Source organism: Ctenocephalides felis, unplaced genomic scaffold (assembly GCF_003426905.1).
Source record: "Ctenocephalides felis isolate EL2017-DRISC unplaced genomic scaffold, ASM342690v1 CF-g0.4_SCAFFOLD_03571, whole genome shotgun sequence".
NCBI lineage: Eukaryota > Metazoa > Arthropoda > Insecta > Siphonaptera > Pulicidae > Ctenocephalides > Ctenocephalides felis.
This window is the reverse complement of record NW_020539725.1, coordinates 66,166,024-66,190,144: the sequence shown is the minus strand read 5'-3', so window position 1 is coordinate 66,190,144 and position 24,121 is coordinate 66,166,024. Positions and strand designations below refer to the sequence as shown.

Here is a 24,121-nt window from a genome sequence, read left to right as displayed (position 1 = left end):
TTTCATGTAAGGCAGGCCCAGTGATTTCGGATAATAAAAAGTGGACATATATAAGTTAGAGTTTAAAGTAAGAAGTTTTCTACACGAAGCAGTTAAATTTTTTCGTCTAAGATTTTTATCATTTATTTTGTAGGAACGTCTCTGGCGTAAAACTCGAAGACCAGATACTGTAAATCCTGCTTGCGTTGGAGTTGATGGAAACAGAAATTATGCTTATCAATGGGGAGGTGCTGGAACTTCTGATAATCCTTGTTCAGATGTCTTCAAAGGTAATAAGGAAATTCTATGGGTCACTCTTTATTTGTGAAATATATAGTCAGAAAGGAGTATCGGATTTGAATGATCTAAAAAACATTCAATTTGTAATGATTGGAAGAAGAGGTCATTAGTTTTTGGCAAAGACAGGTCCCGCCATTTCGAAGATACAGAGCTAAATGTGCAAAAAATGGCAGTTGTTGAGAGAACTAAGCGTCCGATTTGAATGATTCTTCTTGTATTGACAAAACAATTGCTTTTGAGGATAAAAAATTATTACATCTTTTATTTATTTTCCATAAAATATTTTTGTAATTTTGGATTAAAAATTCAAAAAATTACCCAGGCTAAGCACAGTCTAAGCGCCACTCTGGTAAAAATGTTTACCCAAGTGCGTTTAGACTGTTTATATACTGGAGCAATTTTCCAATTTTGTGAAAACTATTGAAAAGTGTGAAAATGCCGCCAAGCTAAGCACTGTTTTTCAATTTTATGTAAATTAGGCAACTATTTTTTGAGATTGAATTCGAAATGAATGACGATGTTAATGTTCTGGAGTTGATAAATTGATTTATGATTTCAATTTGATTTGCTCAGATATAACAAGATAGCAAAAACAATGAAATTTACAGTGTTTGTAATAATAATATATTTGAAAACGTTTAAAATTTCTCGAATATTTCATTACGGTACCAGCAATTTGCCTTAAGGCACGATGCAATACACCACTAGTTTAAAATTTTGCTTGAATTCATCCAAGTCTGTACCTTGGCTTTTAATTAATTTCCTAACTTTTGTTTCTCAACACGTTATAGAGGATAATATAGGTTACGTTATTAAGCACATCTTATACCCGTCGTAGATTTTTTTAGTCTTCCTATTTTAGCAATATAGATGTGGTTCAGTTTACTATTTTTATTCCACAATTCCACTAAATAAAGTTCTTTCTTCTCCAATTCTGTGCAGTTGCTTCTTGCTTGATATCTTGTTGGTCCATTTCATAGTTCATAGTTTAAATTTTTTCAACAATCCAAGTTCCAAACACTCCAGATAGTATTTGCAGCAGTTTCCTAAAATCCCTGTATCTTATATCTGATACAATCTTTCTTAAAGTCCACACGTAGTCATGTCCCTTTACTACTATTTCACCAGTTTCTTCACTAATTAATTATTATCATTTATTTATCTAGGTCGTGAACCATTCTCCGAACCCGAGACTCGTACCATGGGCAACCTGATCAAAGCAGAAGCCAATGCCAACCCTAACAGGGTCGGTTATCTAACATTCCACTCATTCGGCTACTGGCTCCTGTTTCCTTGGGGACATTCTCCTACTGCTCCAGAACCACCATTTGCCCACAAATTAAAAAGGGCGACCAATAATGTCGTGAAAGCAGTTCATAGGAAAACTGGAGGAATTTATAAGGTAAGGATAAAGATCATAAACAACGTCAGTTTAACCTTTAACTTTATCCAATTTTTCCCCAGGCTGGTAATTCTGCCCAGCTCCTGTATGCTGCAGCAGGAGGTGCTGATGACTTTGCAATGGGTGCAGCAGGAATTGAATTGGCGATGACAGTGGAATTGCCTCCAAGAGCTTCTGGAGCTGAAGGATTCCTGCTGCCTCCTGAACGCATCATCAGCGTTTGCAATGAGACTATGATTGTTGTTCGAGAACTTGGAAATTTTTTGGTTGATAACTATTTGTTTAAGTGGAGAATGATAGAGAATAAATTATTGTTTTGATGTTGTGTGCTTTTGTTTTCAATTCCTTGAAATTCCCTCTTTGATCAATGATCAATCATCCCAATACTTATCTAATATAAATTTGATACTATAAAATGACAAATTATACCTATGCCGAAAAAATAATTGGGCATTAAATTTATAAATATATTAAAATTTATAAATAAATTGGATATATATATATATATATATATATATTATATTATTTACATATAAAATGGAGCTCTCGATAAAATGATCCGCTAAAACTCAAAAACGGCTAAACCGATTTAGCCAGTCTTAGGTTAGTAGATTGTCGGTAAGGTGAGATATTATTTCAAAATCGCGTAGAAACTTCACATTTTTAATTTGAACATTTTTGATAATCGTAATTTAAATAAAACATGGACGGTGGCTAATACGTCAAATGTCAAACGTTTTTGACAGAAGATGTTCAATTACGTTTAATAGGATGTTTAGGATGATAAAAACGTTAGTAAACTATTTCAATTTTGTGTAAATTAGTAAATAGGCAAGTATTTTTCGAAATTGATAAATAATTTGATTTAAAATTGATTTATAATTTGCATTTTATTTGCTCACAGTGTTAAGTCAGATTTAACAATATAGCAAAAATAATGAAAGTTACAGTATTTATTAGAAAACATTCAAAATTTCTCGAATATTTTATTACGGTACGGAAAGTTCCAGCAATTTCCTTAAGGCACGATGCCGTACACCACTAGTTCATTAACACTTTCCAAGTATTTTCCTGAATATATATCTGATCTGAGCAATAAAGAAAGTTTCATTTATTTTTCATCAACAAAACATTGTGCTGGAACGAATTAATTAAATTATGAAAAAAATTACTTCGAGATACGAGGAATTCGATATTATTACGGAACGAATTAGGCTTGCAAGGTCACTGTATATATATTGCGAAAATCGATTATAACAAACTTAATAGTAGAAATAAAGTATTGCAATTTCTGCACTCGTTAAACAAAATGAATTAAATTTTAAATTTCACGTAGATAGAATAATTCTATAATTCTGCATCGATTCACAGTCATTTCAAAAATGTTAAAAATAGCAACAATAATTTTTGTTGCTTTTAATTTAGCGAATGGTGGTCGCGTTTATGATGGGTAAGCAAAAAAGACTTACCTAAATAAATTACGCCTGGAGTCTATTTCTACAAATATCTTTTTTATTTCAGTTACAAACTTTACGAAATAAGGCCCAAACAAAATCCGAAGCACACGATTTAATGGAATGGCAGGCAAAACCAGGAGTCGATTTCTGGTCCGAAGCCAGGATGCTCAATCATACTAGCCTGGTTATGATCTCACCTGAGCTTCAGGAGGAATTCGAAGGATATCTGATCGATAGTAATTATACTTGGAAAATTGCTGAGGATAATGTAGAAAGGTGAGGGATACTCAAATATTTAAAATTTAACACGTCAGTCATATGTGTCTGACACTAAAAAGTTCTACATGAGCCGTATTAGACATATTTGGAATCAAATGTTACAACGTAACAGTATCATTTTTATTTTGACATGTTGAGCACCCTGTCAGTCTTATGTGTCTGACGCTGTAAAGTTATACATAAATCATGTCAGACATATATTTGTAGCACATGCGATTTGGTACACAAAAAATTAATACAATGCCATGCCAGTCATACATGTGTGACATAAAAAATAGTGTTCTGTCAAAAAAAATCTTCAATTATTTATAGTTATTAATTATTTGTTTGTATTTTGTAGACTTATACAAAATTTTGAAAAAAGTAGACAAAAGCCAATTCATAAAGTTGGCGGTGGATTTAATTTCTTTGATTATCAGAGATCGGAAACGGCAAGTATAAGAAAAATCGTATACATCTCTGTTCTAGCAAAAATGTCAATTTTAATATTTTTTTATAATTTCTAGATCAACTCATATCTGAGAACATTGGCCAAAATGTATCCAAAATATGTGACTGTTAAGGATGAGGGCAGAAGTTTTGAGCAACGAGTCATCAAATCCGTACGAATCACAGATGGATCATGTAAGTATTTAATACTTTATTATATGTATTATTTACATTTACTATTATTTTCAATTTCTAGATTTCGATGAAAAGGTGACGATGGTCATCGAATGTGGCATCCATGCACGCGAATGGATTGCTCCTACTTTCTGCATGTACCTGATAGAACAGTTGACAGTATACAGAGGACAAAATCTGGACTTGTTAAAGAACATCGACTGGTTTATTGTGCCATTGTTGAATCCTGATGGATATGAATACACCCACACGAAGGTAAAAAGAAACAAGTTGTAAGTAGCACTTTGGCTTAAAGTAAGTTGCATGAACTTTCCGATGCATAACCTACTTAATTATGAGGCAATTCTGCTTCATAACATAGCGTTGTTATGGCAATGAAACTGTGAAAATGTCTATTCATGTGCTGTCCGATCAGGCGTATTTCGCATATAAATAAGCAAGGAAGAACTCTGTTATGATAACAGAATTTTTGATGATGTAGTTATCATAACATTCTTCCTTGCTTGCTTATATGTAAAATATGTCTGATCGCACAGCAAATAGATAGACATTTTCATAGTACCAAGAGGCAGAATTGCCCCATTAATTAATTTAATATTTGTGTTATTTATTATGTAGGATCGTCTCTGGCGTAAAACTCGAAAACCTGATACTGTAAATTCTGCTTGCGTCGGAGTTGACGGAAATAGGAATTTCGACTTTGAATGGGGAGATGAAGGAACTTCTGATGATCCTTGCTCAGAAATCTTCAAAGGTAATATGAAAACTTAAATTATTGGATCAGAACACGATTGAAAAAAAAGAGTGCGCGTAAGGTTCACACGCGATTAAAGTAAAACTTATTTGCTACTATACAAGATGGCATTTAAGTGAAAATAAATACATCATATAACAATTTTGAATAATGTTTATTAGCAATATGCTAACACTCACGATGCACACATTTATTAGTGTCAACCATTATACACATTTATATAATGATAAATCATAAATTATAATTTATAATAGCATTAAAAATATATATAATATTTAAAAACAATAATGTAATCAAAGTCATACTTCAAATGTGACATGATCGGTTTGTCATTGTAATTAGCATTTAGGACTTGGACCTTTCATTAGAGAAATGAAGTAATTGCTGATTAATAACTTCTATATTATTCGTTCACACAGTGGATTATGTTAAACAACGCCTAAACAAATATTGTTTTCGCAACTTCACTTATCATCAGTATTAGAAAGGACAAAGGTAATAATTGTGTTTGAAGAACTTCATGTAATTAAAATTAACATACATTCATTGACTGTTTGTATTTTTTTTACTTTTTTCCTGGCGATATAATCTCATTCTTTGAACAGTTGTAATATCTGTCTTGCCCAAAATATTTTTCATTTTAATAACTTCAAAGATTAATAGAAACTACGAATAATATAGAAATAATTTCTAATCAATAAACTTACGTTTATTACACGGCACAAATGCTTAATTTGTTTTATTATTTTCAAGGAACAGGGTAAAATATTCTTCTGATTCAGGCATTTTTCATTAAATCAAGATTTGTACTACGATATGACTTTGAAATATTTATTTATCTATACCGATTTCCTTGTTGATTTCGGTACGCATACAACGTTGATGCCGGTATGCATACAACGACAGATCTCTATTTACATACACGACGGCAAATCACAATCGACCCATAGAGAAATGATCTCGTCGAGAGCGAATGACAAACAGTTCGGGCGTAACGGACTTCCGTTGCATTTGTACGGATTTACACCCTAGTTGCGCCTAAAGAAGTTTCACTTAAAAAAACATTGCTAATCAATGTTTGTTTTATCCATCAATTAATTTACTAAATGTTATTGGTGCTTCAACAATTCCTTGTCGAACCCTCAACGGCTGTACCCTGTACTTTTTAAACTTTTGCTTGAATTTATCCAAGTTTGTACCTTGGTTTTCAATTAATTTCCTAAACATTTGCTTTTCAAGACATTATTAAGCACCATTCATCCTTATCGTAAATTTTTTCAGTCTTCCTATCCTTGCAATATAGATCTGGATTAGTTTACAGTTGATTAAGTTCTTCTCTCTCCAATTCTTAGCAGTTGTTCCTTATTTGACATCTTGTTAGTCCATTTCATCTTTCCAATTTTTGCAACAAGCCAAATTCTAGACACCCCAGATAGTATTTGCGGGAGTTTCTTAAAATCCCTGTATCTATATCTGATACAATCTACCTTAAAGTCCACACGTAGTCATGCCCCTTTACTACTATTTCATCAGTTTCTTCGCTAATTAATTCTTATCAATTTTTATTTAGGTCGTGAACCATTCTCCGAACCCGAGACTCGAATCATGGGCAACCTGATCAAAGCAGAAGCCAAAGCCAACCCCAACAGGGTCGCTTATCTATCGTTTCACTCTTTCGGCTACTGGCTTCTGTATCCATACGGTTATTCTCTTACTGCTCCAGAACCACCATCTCTTGACAAATTAAAAATGGCAACTGATAACGTCGTGAAAGCAGTTCACGAGCAAACTGGATCATCTTATGAGGTAATAAACAAATCAGTTAAATCTTGTGAAACCTTTATCTTTATCCATTTTTCCCCAGGCTGGTAATTCTGCTGAGCTCCTGTATGCTGCAGCAGGAGCTGGAGATGACTTCGCAATGGGTGCAGCAGGAATCGAGTTGGCGATGACAGTGGAAATGCCTCCAAGAAGTGATGGATATGAGGGATTCATGCTGCCTTCTGAAAACATCATCAGCGTCTGCATGGAGACCATGATTGTTGTTCGAGAACTTGGAAAGTTTATGGTTGATAACTATTTGCCTTAAGTAAAGGAAAATAGAGATTGAACTATTGATTGATGTTTTGTACTTTGACCTTCAAGATTCCCTTAAAAATTGTCAATCATCCCAATATGTAACCTACCCTGTTTCCTCTTTGTTCTACAATGGTAGAACACGCTCACTATTTTTAACACAGCTATTTTGGTCTATTCTGATTTTTTGGGTTGAATTTCTTTTTCCATGACTTTACATTGTGAAATTTTCTTAGTTTTTGGCTTTTCAATTGTATTTTAGATAGAGCGCAATTTAATCAAAGAATTGTATGAAAATAGCATGAAAATTTGTTGAAAATTAAAAAAAAAATTTTTGATATGACTTAGCGACAAATGAATTAAAAGTGAAAATTCGTGTCATTTTTTATTGAAAATTCGACGGTCTGCAAAATTTTTGAAAATTTTTTCATGCTATTTCCATACAAAACTTTGATGAAATTGCGCTCTATCTAAAAGAGAATATTAAGAGCAAAAACTTTCAGAGAATTGTTTTTTATCAATTTGGAACCATTTGAGCCTTTTGGGAGCAAGGAAATTCACAAATGTCCATATTAAGGACCACCCTAATATATATATATATATATATATATATATATATAAATCTTCTACATTACAGTCGTCATCGATTACAACGTATTGACGTAAGAATTTTTTGCTCATTTGCTTTTTTTGTTAGAAAAAACTTGTTAACATGCGCAATCGATTGTTAATCTATAAATACTTCAAATTTTTGCATTGAAATAATATACCTACGCAATAAATGCATAAATATTCTGCAAATAAATAGGAGTAATTAAAAAGAGTAAAAGTTTAAAGAGTAATATTGTGTATATTAATTTTCTTGCAAGTCTTTCATGTAATAGTCATATTTTTTTGTTTTAAACGACTGTGAATTTTTAGTATTAAATATTATAAATAATAATAAATTTATAATAGGTCAAAATAAATTTAATAGAAGTTAATATCAACTCATAATTTGGAACTAGGGTTTTTGCTTGACTCATCTTTATATATTGTATTAATTTAATTCATTTTTATTTTTAAAATAAATCATCGGTATTAGAAACGACAACCATAGTGTTGTCTTCTGATATAAATTAAATAAGATAACCATTGTGTTGCTTTCTAATATCATTCAAGGATAACCATTGGGTTTCCTTCTAATATTCAATAGATAAGATAATCATTGGGTATCTTTATGTGTGTATGGGTAGTCATCTAAATGTGAAATATTAAGGATCACCATTGGGTTTCCTTCTAATATTCAATAGATAAGATAATTATTCGGTTGTCATCTAAATGCAAAAAAAATACTTCATGGGGGGGAGGATCTAGAATACTAGAATTTTCTTTCTGTGTATCTGTATGTGTGGGTATGTGTATGTCCGGATACAGTTTTCCCCCGACGATTTCAACCGATTGGAATGATTCAAAAAACATTCGATTCGTATTCATGAGGAGACGTGCTAATTAGTTTTTGGCACAGGCAGGTCCAGCCGTTTCGGTGATACAAGCCAAAAAGTTGAAAAATGGTCATAAAGAATAATTCAAAAAATCGTTAAAAAAATCAAAAATGATTATAATATAAAAAAAATAATTTTTAAGTAATATAAATATATAGGTTTTTGAATCATTCTATAAACCTGCATGGCCATTTTTTCAATTTTTTAGTCAGTATTGCCGAAACGGCTGGACCTACTTTTACCAAAAACTAATATTAAAAAAATATATAAATTTCTCAAAAAGTTTTTCTAAATTTTTAAAAATCCTAAAGTTTATTATATATATTATATATATAGCCCTTATATAGTCAAAATTAATATTTTCAAAATGTTTATATAATAAAAATAAGAAATATGAGATAAGTACCTCGGTAGCATTCAGAGTAGGAATGCATTCCAATTAGGTTTTGTTTATTATGTTTTTTCGTTTCTGCAAACATATATACAGGCCGTCGCCCAAATATGAGCACTTATATTAGATCTATAAAATAGGAATGATAAATTTACAATATTACTCATTATTGTTATTATTGTTATCAATCATTGATCAATTTTTATTACAATATGGAAAGTTCCAGCAATTTGCCTTGAACCATGCACCACACAAGTTTGCTTTATACTAACATGCTAATATATCTTATCAGTAAATATGTTTACTCTGCAACCCATCTACTGCTAAAAGCACAACTTTTATTTTGAATATTTTAATATTTTAAAATATCATCCCTCTGTCATGTATAATATAACGCTAAACGCCCGAGGGAAGGAAAGGCGCGCGTCGACTCCGGTGCTTGTGTCGATGAATATAAATTGATGAATTTGCAAAACACGAGATATAAAACAGAGTTTTCGTGATATAAATTATATGGGACTGGAGAGACAAAGGATAACACCAGGCACCAGCTCAGCAAGGATATAAAGAATAAGGAGTCAGGAAACAAGATACAAGGACACAATATTATATATACAAGTATAGGATAAAGAACATTGTTTCTTTATGACTGTCAAGTGTAAGATGTGCGATGTGAGCGCGTACGTTTATTACTATGATATGCGATTTTCCGGGAAAAGATTGTCAAAGGGTTTCTTTTTTGGTCTTCTTTTTATTTTCGAAGACAAAGGGGTGAAAGATATTGTATATTTGATTTTTCAGTTTGCTTTGACAAAGTTTCTCATATAAATTTATTATAAACTAGTTGTAAGTTGTATTATATTTTGAGCCAAATTTTCCGCACCGAAAATTTAAATTTTTTAAAAAACTTTAAAATTTTCTGAAAATTTAAATAATATTTTGAAGAATTTGAGAATATTGAAATTTTTTAAAAAATTGGCTTTTTTCAAAGACTTATAATTATTTATTTACATTTAATTTTTCTTTAAATTTTGAACACTTTCAAAGTAATAGTACCTCGTCTGTTTTAGAGTTGAAATATAGAAGCGCGTAAGCGCCACGTGATAAACATTGGTACGAGACTCATAGAAATTTAAAAAAATATTTCTATTTATTACTAAAATATCTGATAATTTGATGTGCATATGTCTAACGATCATTTTTGACCGCCAAATGGCTTTTTTTACTTTTTTCACCATATCTCCAAAACTGCTAAACCTGCCTTTCTAAAAACTTAATCAGTTTTTCATTTTGTCATGTAAACTGTTTTTTGAATCATTCAAATCGGACGCCCAAAAACTAAGTTGCCCATTTCTGCACTTTTTACTCCATATCTTCGAAACATAATCAAGGGGAGTTATAATGGAGGACCTTATGTCATAATTCACAGATTGATAAGTTAAAATTATTTATTAGAAGTATATAAGTGATCTCTACCTAGAATTATAATTAAAATCCGAATCATTTTCAAAATTAAAAAAAAACGGTAATTAAAAAAAATACTTTTAAAATTTTGAATAGAAGTTTTTTTTGTATTACACAAAGTTTCTTCACACTGTCAGCGCAGCTCAATCATTTAAATCGGTTGAGCGGTGTTCCTGAAACCATTGATAAAAATTTGTAACCCACACACATACATAATTTTTTTCGAATTAAGGTATGATAAAATGTTCAGAAAACGCTGAAACTTAAAAATATGCAGAAATTTTAATTTTTGATTTTTAGACAATTACAATAACTTACCCCGCGGGAAATAAAAAAAAACTAAAACTAATTGCTAGGAATGATTAAAAGATAAATTTTAGTCTCAAATGTGAAAATTTTCTATGTGTTTCAGTGCCTGTATCATTTGAGTGCCTCTTCACTTGCACAGCCTTTGGCTCCTGTTCCATAGTTCATGTTTCATGTACGGTGATCTGTGATCTGTGATCTGTGACGTTATGTGAAGTGTCGTCATCCGAGAGAAAGCTCTCCCCGAGCATTACATCGAAAAAAGCTCGGGGCTACAAATCGAACTTTAATCGGCCGTATCGGGAACTTCGATTCGAGTTAAACGATCGCCCCCTTGGAGGCTACGGAGGCCGCGGAGGCTGCGGAGGCGATTACGTTCACGATCCCATTTATATAAATTGATGGAAATGTATATTGATATTTAATGGGGTTTCTGATTGGGAAAATTATTGCAATTGCCTAGAGCAATAAGAAAAATAAGATTTGTATTAAAGAGAGAGAGGGAGAAAACGTATTCCTAAACTACTAAACCGATTTTAAATTTTATTAGCTTACCGCATGCATTTATATCCAACTTAGGTTATAGACAATAATAAAAATCTTAGTTAATTTTCGGAACATTAAAATTTTAGAAATTCCAATTATTTTGATAGTTATAAATTTTAAGAAAACAAAACACTGTGAAAGGACTCTACTGACGAGCAAACTAAATAAAAAGGGGCTTTAACGAGCAAATGAAATCACGTTGAAGCGATTTTACTGACCAAAAAATTAAATAAATTTAGATAAAAAGGGACTCTATTGACGAGCAAATTGAATAAATTTACATGAAAAAGAATTCTACTGACGAGCAAACAAAATAAATTTAGATAGAAAAGAACTCTACTAACGACCAAACTAATTTTAAATGGAATCAATATGCAAATTAAATCACGATAAAGTGATTCTACTGACCAGAAAACTGAATAAATTTAGATGAAAAAACTCTACTGACGAGCAAACTAAATAAATAAATATGAAAAGGGACTCTACTGACAAGCAAATTGAATAAATTTAGATGAAAAAGACTCTACTAAAGACCAAACTAAATAAATTTAGATATAAATAGCTTCTACAGACAACCAAATTAAATAAATTTCGATAAATAGAGTCTCTGCTGACGAGCAAAATAATTTTAATGATTATGAGAAAGGATTCTACTGACAAGCAAATTAAATAAATAAATATAATAAAGAGATTTTGCTTAAATAAATTTAGATAAAAAAGAATTCTACTAACGAGTAAAATAAATGAAATAAATATGAAAAAGGATTCTACTGACGAGCAAATTTAATAAATCAAATAGAACAAATATAAAATGGAACTTAACTGATAAAAAAGTTAGATGAATTTAAATAAAAAAGGATTAAATAAAAAGATATAAAAAAGATTACTGGCGAGCAAACTAAATAAATTTAAATACAAAAAGGATTTTACTGGCGAGCATATTAAATAAATCACGTCAGTACAGTCTTATTTTTTAACTTCTATATTGATATTTAATTTGCTAATCGGTAGAGTTCTATTTTTGTCTTCTCAGTTACTTATATATTTGCTCGTCAGTAGAGTTATTTCCTCATCATCGAATTTGATATTTAATATGATCGTCAGTAGAGTCTTTTTGTATGACTAGATAGATATTTAATTTGCTAATCACTAGAGTCTTATTTTAGTCTTCAAGGTCTATATTCAATTTGCTCGTCAGTAAAGTCCTTCTTTATCATCCAATTTGATATTTAAGTATGTCAGTAAAGTCCTTTTTGTATCTAGTAAGATGATCTTTAATTTGCTCGTCAGTAGAGTCCTTCATTTATTTTCTAGGTTGAAATTTAATTTGCTCGTCTGTAGAATTTTTTCATCACCATCCAATTTGATCGTCAGTAGAGTCCTTTTTGTGTCTATAAAAGTGACCGTAGGTTATTTGCTAGTCAGTAGAGTCCGTAGTTCTTTCTTCATCTTTTAGGTTGAAATTTATTTTGCTCGTCAGTAGAGTCCTTTCTTTATCAATTAGAAATCGTATCGATTATCATTTTAGTAAAAGCTGACAAATTATTTAAAAATAAAAAACAGTTGAAAATTTTACCTTAATATCTAAATCTAAGTTCTCGATTAAGTGGAGTATCGGAAAGTTCGTGCAACTTGCCTTAAGGCAAAAATCACACTTGAAACTAGGTTTAGCCAACTTTCAGTTCGCATCGATTTCTGGATCTCTTTTACCATCAATTACATGTGACTTATGACAACCGAATCCCTTTCATTTGCCTAAAAAGCAGCAGCCCGGTCCTCTCTTTTTTTGCGGAGCTTTACCAGAACAACTCTAGGACGTCTGTGTGAAATTCGTCGGAGTGTAACGTTTCGGCAAATTGATTCCATCAATCTTCAGAGAATGCTTGTGGATCGCGTTATTTGCGCGCCTGTCTTAACAACAACTAATTGTTCTCGAGTTCGTTCCTTCCTAATAATGTAATGCCAGGAGCACCTGGCGAATTCTTAGATTTATTTCAGGCACTTTATCATAGGACGGAAGATTGGTATTATCGGTTCAAAGTTCGAGAGGAGTGACTTGGAGAATTTACACAGAAAATACTCACAATCAGTTACTTCATTTACACAAGTAACAAAAATACCACATAAAAAGTCGGTTTCTATAACTAACTTCTAAATATGGTTCTATTGATTCACAGAAAAGTTTCAATACAAGATCGAGTTGTAATAATAATAAATTTTATTCCGTAACTTTGCATTCTTGGGACTTTGTTGAATCAAAAAGTCCTGGACTTGCTCATTTGCAAAATCAACAGTACTGGAGAAACTTCCGGAAAAACTTTTACCAAAACTTAGAACATATTTCTTTCGGTTGAGATTTTGGCGCTTGATTAAGTCATGTCTGGTCGGAGACTATATATATATATATATATATATATATATATACTAGCTGACCCAGCAACATTGTTTCAATATTTACGATATTTGTAAACAATTCCTAGAGAATCCAAAAAATGTAATTTCAAACATTTTAAAAAAGTTGATATTTTTAGTTCTCGGACTCTTTAATAACGTTTTTGTGTATAAATAAAACTACAAACAAAACTACTTACTAAACTGATGATTAATTGAAATTTGTAAAATCTTAATATTTCAAATATGAACTGAATTTTTTTAATATAGCCTATAACCTAAGTTGGATATAAATGCACAAGATGGGCAAAAAAAATTAAAATCGGTTCAGTAGTTTAAGAGTACATTCCGGACAAACATTGGGCCGATATAAACTTTCTTATAAATATTTCGAATTTTAATCGATTTTTTGGAATTTCAATCGAATTTCTTCGTTCCCAAGGGCTCAAATGCTTCTAAATTAATAAAACAAATATTTATAGAAATTTTATCTTTTAATATTAGCATTTAGATAGTCCGCAATTAACATATGTCATTAAGTAATTTTCTTGCGCCATCTGTGATAGCATTTGTGAACTCAAATATTATGACACTTAAAAATATTAATAAATAGCTTAACCTCTAATAAAATCCATGTGGACTGTTTAACAAAATATATTTATTCAAGATTAATTTTGCATCAAAATATTTATTTAATTGGTGCTATTGACACTCAAATTATCAGTAACAAATTTGCATCAAAATTACAAGGTGGCGCAAGAATTCACTTAATGATATAAAAAACATGCGGAACTTTTAATTGAATGCGAGCTATCTAAATGTTGATATTAAGAGCTAAAACTTGTAGAGATTTTTTTTATTAATTTGGAAGCATTTGAGCTCTTGGGAACAAAGATATTAGGATTATATATATATATATATATATATATATATATATATATATACATGATGTATATTTATACTTGTGCTTGGGGATGTTTTATCGCCCCTGTTGTCCGAAGGGATAGTTTACGTGGATGTTTGTCTCTTGTGTGTGCATTATACCCTTATCATACTAAAAGGCACTAGATGATGATGATCTGACGGAAGTTTTTCCTCAAACAAAACGCAGGGAAAAGGGATAAATCTACACTGAGCACCTCAGATCATATTATATACTTGACATTTCACATTATGACTGATATCAGGTCAGTGAAGGACCTAGACTTAGCACAATAATCCTTAATATAGGGTAGTTCGATTACCCCGGCTGGAGTTTTATTATGATCGATGTGTAAAATTTTTTCACAATAATATATTCCCAAAAGTCGTCGTAAATCCAATATAAAGCGTCTAACGACAGAAGCATATTTCAAAAATCGCCCTATGCAAATTATTCGCGTGTATTCGCCGGTCGGGGCTTTGGCTGCGGCTCTAATGTTTTTATCTCTTTGCCAAACGAAAAAGTTTTGTCGGAAAAGTCTTGCTAACAAAAAAAGTTAATATCACTCGACGACTTCTTCACTGTACAAACATACACATATATAGAGGACTAAGAAGTTATCAACTTAACTTTTCCATTTTTGATCATTTTACTTGCAAATGTAACGTCTGTCCATTTTATGAGCAAATAGCAGATCGAAATACCACTATTAAAATATTTACAAAACTAGTTGTAATCGGCATTTTGCCTTAAGAAATGTTGAATAGAAATTTGGTTTAATGATAAGTCGAGATAAAATGTTGACAGAAGTTTATATGTACAACAGAATGACCTAAAGCAATATGTAATTCAAGCGATTTTGAGACATAAATTTAAATGGTTCCAAAAAATTTAAACTAAAGTAAACATGTATCAAATAGAGCGTAAGTTTCAACACCGATAATATAGATGTTTTTAAGGTGAATACCGGTTTTAATATCGCGTATACCGGTTTTTCGGTATACCGGTATTGCATTTCCTACTTATAATAACTGTAATTGTATTAATTAAATTACAGATATGTGAAACATGAAACCCGCATATGCTCGTCATGGATTCCAATTAGAATTCTAAACTTTGATATTTTTTGAAGTAAAACTTCTTTAGGCGCGATATGGGTGTAAAAATTTCTTTAGGCTACACGGGTGTAAATCCGTACAAATGCAACGAAAACGCCAACGTGAAGTTGAACACTACGACGCTGTAAGCGCTGATGTCGCGAGTCGCGATCCACTCCCATCATGACATGCGTAAGTCGAACGCTAAACCCTATATGAACTTGCATTAATTGAATCACGTTTTGTTACAAAAGAAGAGGTTGCCGTATTATGTCCTCATGGAAAAAGACTTTTCTTAGAGAATAAATATGTCATGGAATATAATAAATTTATATTGAATCGTTGAAGACAAAATAATATCTACTGCCACGGATATTTGTGTAGGTTGCCATGCGACAGATCAACAATCATACATTCGTCAGCAGTTTCACAAAAATCGGTTATTGATACCGGGGGTTTGCCGTATGAAATAATTTTAGTTCTGAATAAATTTTACATAATAACAATTAATATTGATGTAAGTGATGGCTTAGCTAATGGTTGTGTAGGAAAATTAGTGTACATAGAACGTGGCGATAATGATGAACTTCTACGTTTATGGTTTGAATTTCCTGGTAAGATAGGTAACAAAATTAGGAAGAAAGCTGCACATCATATTCAAACTCTTAATATCAGTAGGACAGCTGTGCCGATTCTCAGGAGATCTTCATCTATTCCAATGAATAGAAATAAAACCATATTTGCCAAAAGAAATCATTTTCCTTTAGTGTCTGCTTGTGCACTCACAATACACAAATCACAAGGTGGTACTTTTGATGAAATTGTATATGAATACAATAAAACACATAATCAACGACAAAAAATTTTATCATGGAAGAAAACGGCCAGCAGGATTAATGGACTTACAAACTGAATTCCAAAGACTTTCAACTTGTAGATTAATAACACAAGAAGAAAAATTGAGTGAGATAATAAGTTTGAACGACATTTCATTGTTTTCGTTTAACTGCCAAAGTTTACGAGCTCATTTGCCTGATCTGCTCATTTGCCTGATAAAGTGCTACAACGTTGTACGTTTTTGTTATTTTCGGAAATTTGGATTAATAATGAAGAACGAATTGATATTCAGAACTATTACTGCGTTACTCAATACAAACGATCAAACTCAAGAGCAGGTGGTGTAGCTGTCTATCATTCATGTTCAGATACTCTTCATAGTGCGACTCCTATGCAGTTTCTTGCGCCAACAATATTACTGGATATTCCTAATGAAATTACACAAGTAGGTGATATTGCAGTTGTCCGCTGTGTGAACACTCAGAATCAAACATTAATTATAGTCGTCCTTTACATTTCTCCCAATAAAAACGTATCAAATATTATTAAATTTCTTCATCAGCAGTTACTTCATTTTTCTAATGAGGGTGCAAAACTTTTAAATACTAATCACAACGGGATACCATTAGGAGATTAGCTGGAGATTTCAATGTCAATTTTAGTTCAGAAGAATCTCAACCATTAATTGATTTTTTAAATAATAAATTTAATTTAACAATGAATAATTCTCCATTTGAATCAACCACAAGATATGGCACGACTATTGATGCAGTTTTCTCAAGAAATGTACATAGTTTACAAAGCAAAATTTATGTCTCTCATTTCAGTTATCACAAACCTATTATATCATATATGAAATGTGATAGCAATTAATCTATCGCTGTTGTTTTAAGCTGTGTTATTGATGTTATGTGATTATTAATAAATGATTTTTAAAATTTAAATATGATGTTTTTTTATTTTTATTTTAATTGCCTACTCATACAATATTAAAAGTTTTACTTCAATCGCGTGTGATCCTTATGCGCACTCTTTTTTTTATGATTCAACCGCTTATCGTAGGCTTATAATATTTTACTATATCTATTCAGACTATGTCACCCATCGTTATACAAAAATTTAAACATTCATTTCCAAAAAAGTTGTATAATAATAGAAGCAATAGTCCTAAGGCATAAAAATCGCACATATAAAGTTTTTTTTATTTTACGGCCGCAATATTTGTTCCCCTTATTATTATTATAAAGTTTCGTGCGAATATTTTTATTTCGTCGGATTTACACGCATTTCTTCGGCAATAATGCAAATGCAGAATATGTACTATGTGGCCATTTTACAGATTGGCCTATAAATTTCGACATGGGAATATACCCAAGGAATCTCCTTTTGTATTTCGGTATTTCTATTTTTACATACATATGTAAGGGTTAAAGGAGAACAGGGTTGATTGGAGATATAAGGATATATAAGTGCAAATTATAATATTAATAATAACTAGTGGTGTATGGCAACATGCCATAAGGCAAATTGCTAGAACTTCCTATTCGGTAATGAAATGCTCGAAAAATTTCAAATGTTTTCAAATACAATGCTGTAATTTTCATTAGTCGTTTTTTATAGACGTAATGTAAGAGCTTATACATTGGACGACGACGTTTATATATGTTTACATAAAAAGTAAATAAACAAAATTTGATCAAGCATAGTCAGAATGCAAGGACCTTATCTCATATTTCAAAGAATTAAATAATCTGAGTTGCAAAATTAAAATTATTAATTTCAAGTGTGTAATTGAGCTTTAGAAGTTTACAAGAAAATCCAAATCATTTTTTAAAACAATTTTTTTTTTTGAAATTAGAAAAAAAGCTGTTGCACCTAACTTGAAAATAACAATACACTTTGTAAAACATATGAACAACGTGTGCTTAAAAATGCATTTAGGTATCGTAAATTAAACAACAGTGCTCAAAACCTAACAAACTAACAACGCAAAAAACTACTTTCATTACAAAATTGACGATGTAACCGTTTATCTCGTGATATCGATGACGTCTACGACATGTTTTGCCCTCTACTTTAAAATAGCTGGGTTAAAAACGTCACACTTTACTTGGTTTTGATATAACATTGGCAAATCTTTTTACCCGTGTACCCACAGGATAAATTATGATTAATTATTTCCCCCTTAAATTAATAAGTGACCTAAAAGTTAAGGAATGCATAAATTATTGCACATCGTTTTAATGAGATTTTTATTGGCAATTAAATTTCTTGTTTATTATCGGTACATATATTTTTTTACTGCAAAATGTACTTTTGTCATAAAAGTGCACTTGCTCAATACATTAATGAATAGAATCCTGCACGAAATTCCAGTTAGAGTATAATTTGATTTTTGAAGCTAAAATTATGATAAATTTTGTTAAGGAATGCATAAATTATTATATATCATTTTGATGAGAATTTCATTGGCTATCATTAATTTATTAACCGTACATATAATTTTTTTATGCAAAATGCACTTTTGCCACAAAAGTGCTTGGACTCACATATCAAATCCAATCAAATGTTTAGTACACTTTGAAGCTAAATTTCGCATAAATTATGTTAAGGAATGTATAAATTATTATATATCATTTTGATGAGAATTTTATAAGTTATTTAATGTCATTATTCGTTTAGTATGCGTACATATATTTTTTTTCTACAAAATGTACTTTTGTCATAAAAGTGCACGTACAAATACACCGAATCGTACTTGGAATCCAATAAAATGTATATTTACATTTTGAAGCTAAATTTCACATAAATTATTTTAAGGAACGTATAAATTATTATATATCATTTTAATGATAATTTTATTGGCTATCAAATGCCTTTATTAGTTTATTAGGTGTACATATAAATTTTTTGCACCAAAAAAGTACTTTTATCATAAAAGTGCGCGTGCACAATACATTAACAGATAGAATTGTGCGTGAAATTCCAGTTAGTGTATAAATTGATTTTTGAAGATAAAATTCTTATAAATTTCGTTAAGAAATGTACAAAATATTATATATCATTTTATTGGGAATATTATAAGCTATTCAATGCCATTATAAGTTTATTACACGTACATATAATTTTGATTTATCCCTATTTCCTCCGGTCTCCCCTGTACCCGGCGGTGTGTTGTTCATTTCCTCCTTCGGAGCAGCAGAGCAGCAGGATGCTCGAACGCGTAAATGTCGAATATATTTTTTCCTCTCGTCGGTTAGAAATGTTTTCTGAATATAAATCGTGCCACTTGAATAATCAAATGGCGCTCGACGAGAAAAATGAGAAAATCCTACTAGAGGCCAACGAACATTTCGTATTATTATTTTATTTTTTTATTTTTTTGCTTTCCTTCGAGTTATGAATATTATAAAAATTATTTAGAACCAGGTATACGCGGATATAGAATTTATACAAATTTCCTCGGAAGAGGAGAAAATACTTCATAGCAGAGAAAGGATTTATTCGAGGTGCTCTTGAGAGGAATGTTTGAAATAGTTAGAAGAAAGAAAGTATTAAAGTAATTTATTTATCGATTCAATCGATTTGATTATTAAAATTAAATTTCCAATCAACAATGTGTTCCATAAATTTAATATCTTTCGATATATCGCGGCGCAATAAAGACAATCAATCGAGTTCCATATAACATTTCAAGTGTTTCCACTTGAAAGATTAAGAGCCCGGGATTTCAATAAGAGCCAAATTTCAACAATCACTCGATTAAAGTTGATTAAATGTTAGTTAATTGAAATTAAATGACGACATCGGTAAAATCATAGAGGAAACCGGAGGATTGTGGACACAATTACTGACTATTTTTGAAAGTAAGTCACGAATCACCGCGTGGCGATTCTTCAGGATGTGCACTTTTTAGGCAAAAGTACGTTTTGTAGAGCAAAATTATATGTACGCATAGTAAACGATTGATGGAATTAAATAGCCAATAAAATTGTCATTAAAACGATATATAATAATTTATATATTCTTTAACGTGATTTATGAGAAATTTAGCTTTAAAATGTACATAAACATTTCATTGGATTCGTTGTAAGAGTACGTCAACTTTTATGACAAAAGTGCATTTTGTAGAAAAAAATTATATAAACGGTTAATAAACGAATAATGGGATTAAATAGCTAATAAAATTATCATTACAAATGTATATAATAATATATACATTTATTAACAATTTACAAGAATTTTAGTTTAGAAAATGAATTTATACACTAACTGAAATTTCGTGCAAAATTCTTTTTATTAATGTATTGTGCACATGCACTTTTATGACAAAAGTGCATTTTGTAAAAAAAATATATGCACGGATGATAAACTAATAATGGCATTGAAAAGCTAATAAAATTCTTATTAAAACCATATAAGGTTGTCAAATATCTCCCTTCCGCCTTTTTGTATTATAAACCAAGAGCAAAAAAGCGGAAGGGAGATATTTGACAATTTATATAATAATTCATACACTCGTGAACATAATTTATGAGAAATTTATCTTCAAAATGTAGTAAATAAATACTACTGGCCAAATCTCTGATATGTTTTTTAGTAAATTATCTCATTTACTCCCGGTTTCCCGTACAATTTTCTCTGATAAGAACAAAATTAGATATATATTAAGAAACTAGATTTGATTGAAATCATTCTAGTGTCCTTATCGGAATTACAAAATGAATCCGGCGGTGATTGTGTCATTTGTTCTGGCTTGTGCATTTTCTGTACAGGTAAAAATAATTAAAAAATGTCATAAAAAATAATAAAAAAATATTATCTAATATTTAATATTATGAACACATATAGTAATAAATCATTAAATAAAAACATAAGAATGAAAATTTTACTAAGTGCTACAAAAACCCAACCAAATATTTTTTTTAAATTTGTTCTTGAAGAATAATGTATTGTTTAGTTTGAATAAAGTATTTGAATTCAAATTTTACTTTCTGAGGCCCATCCATCGAGCAGAATCGTCAATGGACTTGAAGCAGGAGTTGGACAATTTCCAATTCAGGTAAAATTTAATCAAATATAATTTTTATAAAAAGTAATTCCATAAATCTCCAAAAGTCTAAAGTACATTTTAAGAAACTTGCAAGAAAGTTGTTAGATTAAATTCATACCATAAAAATTTAAAAATCTGTTTTAGGTTTACTAATTAAGAAGTAACAAAACTTTATTTAAGATTTTGTTGATTTTTTAGGTTTTCTTGGACTTGACAAATATCAGAAACGAAAAATCCAGATGTGGTGGTGCTTTGTTATCAGATTCATGGGTTTTGACTGCTGCTCACTGTTTTGATGAGTATGTTAAATTTTTATTCCATTAAATCTGTAAAAACTCCATTACATACCAGACAAAACCATCCTAACATGTTGCAACTAACCCCATATCTGATTTTCCACACATATCAATATACTACTATTTAAAGAATATAGCAATCACAAAAAATGTTGTTAATCCCTAGAAAAATCGTATTTTATGATTGTACCTAGTATCATTTTACGTAAATGACGCACTTGCACACTTTTGTATACCACATCTGCCTACAGAACAATGGCTATAGTAATATAATGCAAGGGGTGAGGTGTAGGAGGTGTCTCCCATAGAGACAAAGAAATATTTGAAATGTCTATTACTATTTATGATTTTGTTTTTTTATTTATTTAGTTTGAAATCTATGGTAGTGTCCGTTGGTGCTCATGATATCAGCAAATCTGAAGAACCTCACAGGCAAACCAGGAAACCTGAAAGGTACTTCCAGCATGAAAAATACGACAAGGCAAATCTTGCATACGATCTTGGTTTGTTGAAATTGGACAAACCAGTGGAATTGAATGGTATGGTATTCAAATAAATCTATCAATTGGTAAAAAACAAGATAAAGTCATGTTTATGTGGTTCTGATTCAATACTAAGAAGAAAAGATTTGGAAGCTCCAGAATTTACTCGTAAATATGGGCACCTACATATTTTTAGTTTCTTATATATATATATTTATTTTTCAAAATTTTACATCCTTGTTATGCTACAAAACAGTTGTGAGTTTTTCTGGTATAAACTTTCTAACTGACACAGTGTCGAAATGTATAAAATACATAATTTTAAAAATACTAGTGATATATTATAAAATTATTTTGATTGGTTTTTAATTATAAGCTCAATTATTGATTGTAGAATATGTATTATGTAATTTTTATTAATTGTAAACTTTTTGATTTTGCAGATTTCGTGAAACTCACAAAATTGAACAAAGACAAAACTGAAACTTTTGTCGGCAAAACTGCAACTGTTAGTGGATGGGGCATCTCCAAAGATTGTAAGTAATCAATAAATATATATTAAAAATGTAGGGCTTATAGACTTTTAAATATCATTTCTTCCTTAGAATAATTGTTTTCAATGAGCAGGAAATTGTTACCAATGAGCAAAATATAGTACATTCCATGTATCAGACGATTAGGTGAATTGGGGGTATGATATAATAATTTTATATTATTTTTTTTGTTAGTTCCTGCTTTCGAATTGCCTGACAAACTACAGTACACAACTTTGGAAGTCCAACCAAGTGAAGACTGCAAAAAAGTATGGGGCCCTTACATGCGCGACTACATCCTTTGTGCCAAATTTGAAAAACAAAACATTTGCATGGTAAGTTGACAAATTATACAAAAAAAATTTAATTTTTTCTAATTTATTTTTTTTTTTTCCTAGGGTGACAGTGGCGGTCCATTGACCATTGATGGTGTCCAAGTTGGTGTGGTGAGTTTTGGAAGTGTTCCTTGTGCCAGAGGAAATCCTTCAGGATTTACCAATGTTGCTCATTTTGTGGATTGGATCCAGGAACATACTGGATTGGAATTGTAAACATGAAACTTAAACCAAAAATAATTAATTTGATTGCACCGAAAGATTTTCCAAAAATGAAACAAATTTGGATCGTTTTGTAATTGATTGACAATAAAAGCGTAAATTAGAAATAGTATCTTTTATATATATTCTGTTCAAAAAGTACCCGGAATTACTAATAATTAAATTTCGCGGGTCTGGAGTGTCTGATTGTCAAAATTTTTTTTTTATTGTGTTGGTATACATGCCCCTAAAGTATGATGAAATTTTCAGCTATATTCACTGTTTACTTTGTCTGTGGTAGTCGCTAAGGTTCGACGTGTTTTTCTGAGCTCGGCGATTTTTACAATGGAAGAATTGAAAAAGTCAAAGAATTTGTATTAAATTTTGCGTAAAAAATGAAATAAAGTGTTGCAAAGTGCAAAAATTCACCAGATATGGCTCCGTGTGACTTTTTCCTATTCCCAAAGTTGAAGAGACCCATGAAAGGACGGCGGTTTTCCTCGATTGAAGAAAATCGCCGAGAGTGCTCAAGGACATATCAAAAAGTGAATATCAAGGGTGCTTCGAAAATTGGAAAAAACGCTGGCATAAGTGTATTATATCTGGGGGGGACTACTTTGAAGGGGACCACATTAATGTAGACGAATAAATAAATATTTTTTTGAAAAAACGAAAATTACGAAAACTTTTTGAACAGACCTCGTATATATATATATATATATATATATATATATATATATATATATATATAAATCTTTCTCTATAGACAATAGAGACGCTAAATAATAAATCTTTTCCAAAACTTAGAGAGGATACCCTCACTACCCTTGTCCCTGGTGAGACGGGTTGCGGGTTTCCAGGAGATAATAGTGAATTTATGGCAAAACTTTAAAGTCGTTAATATCATTTGAA

At 30.8% G+C, this 24,121-nt stretch overlaps 3 protein-coding genes across 3 annotated transcripts in view; all 3 read left to right on the top strand.

Annotated features, from left to right (window-relative positions):
• Positions 1-2,001, top strand: part of LOC113386545 (carboxypeptidase B-like) — a 4,690-nt gene extending 2,689 nt beyond the window's left edge. The window contains exons 2-4 of the mRNA XM_026624325.1: positions 134-269; positions 1,446-1,681; positions 1,744-2,001. Of these exons, the coding sequence (XP_026480110.1) occupies positions 134-269; positions 1,446-1,681; positions 1,744-2,001 (630 nt within the window). The remainder of the gene's footprint in view (positions 1-133; positions 270-1,445; positions 1,682-1,743) is intronic.
• A 1,252-nt stretch (positions 2,002-3,253) lies between these two features.
• On the top strand, positions 3,254-6,884 carry LOC113386544 (carboxypeptidase B-like). Its single transcript, XM_026624324.1, has 7 exons — positions 3,254-3,414; positions 3,758-3,848; positions 3,924-4,041; positions 4,103-4,296; positions 4,660-4,795; positions 6,366-6,601; positions 6,660-6,884. Exons 1-7 carry the CDS (start codon positions 3,254-3,256, stop codon positions 6,882-6,884), a joined length of 1,161 nt encoding a protein of 386 aa, XP_026480109.1.
• Positions 6,885-21,013: 14,129 nt separating this feature from the next.
• On the top strand, positions 21,014-23,245 carry LOC113386923 (brachyurin-like). The gene is made up of 7 exons (XM_026624679.1): positions 21,014-21,084; positions 21,309-21,371; positions 21,561-21,661; positions 22,028-22,197; positions 22,584-22,676; positions 22,869-23,008; positions 23,072-23,245. Exons 1-7 carry the CDS (start codon positions 21,031-21,033, stop codon positions 23,222-23,224), a joined length of 774 nt encoding a protein of 257 aa, XP_026480464.1. The 5' UTR covers positions 21,014-21,030; the 3' UTR covers positions 23,225-23,245.
• Positions 23,246-24,121: the final 876 nt, after the last annotated feature.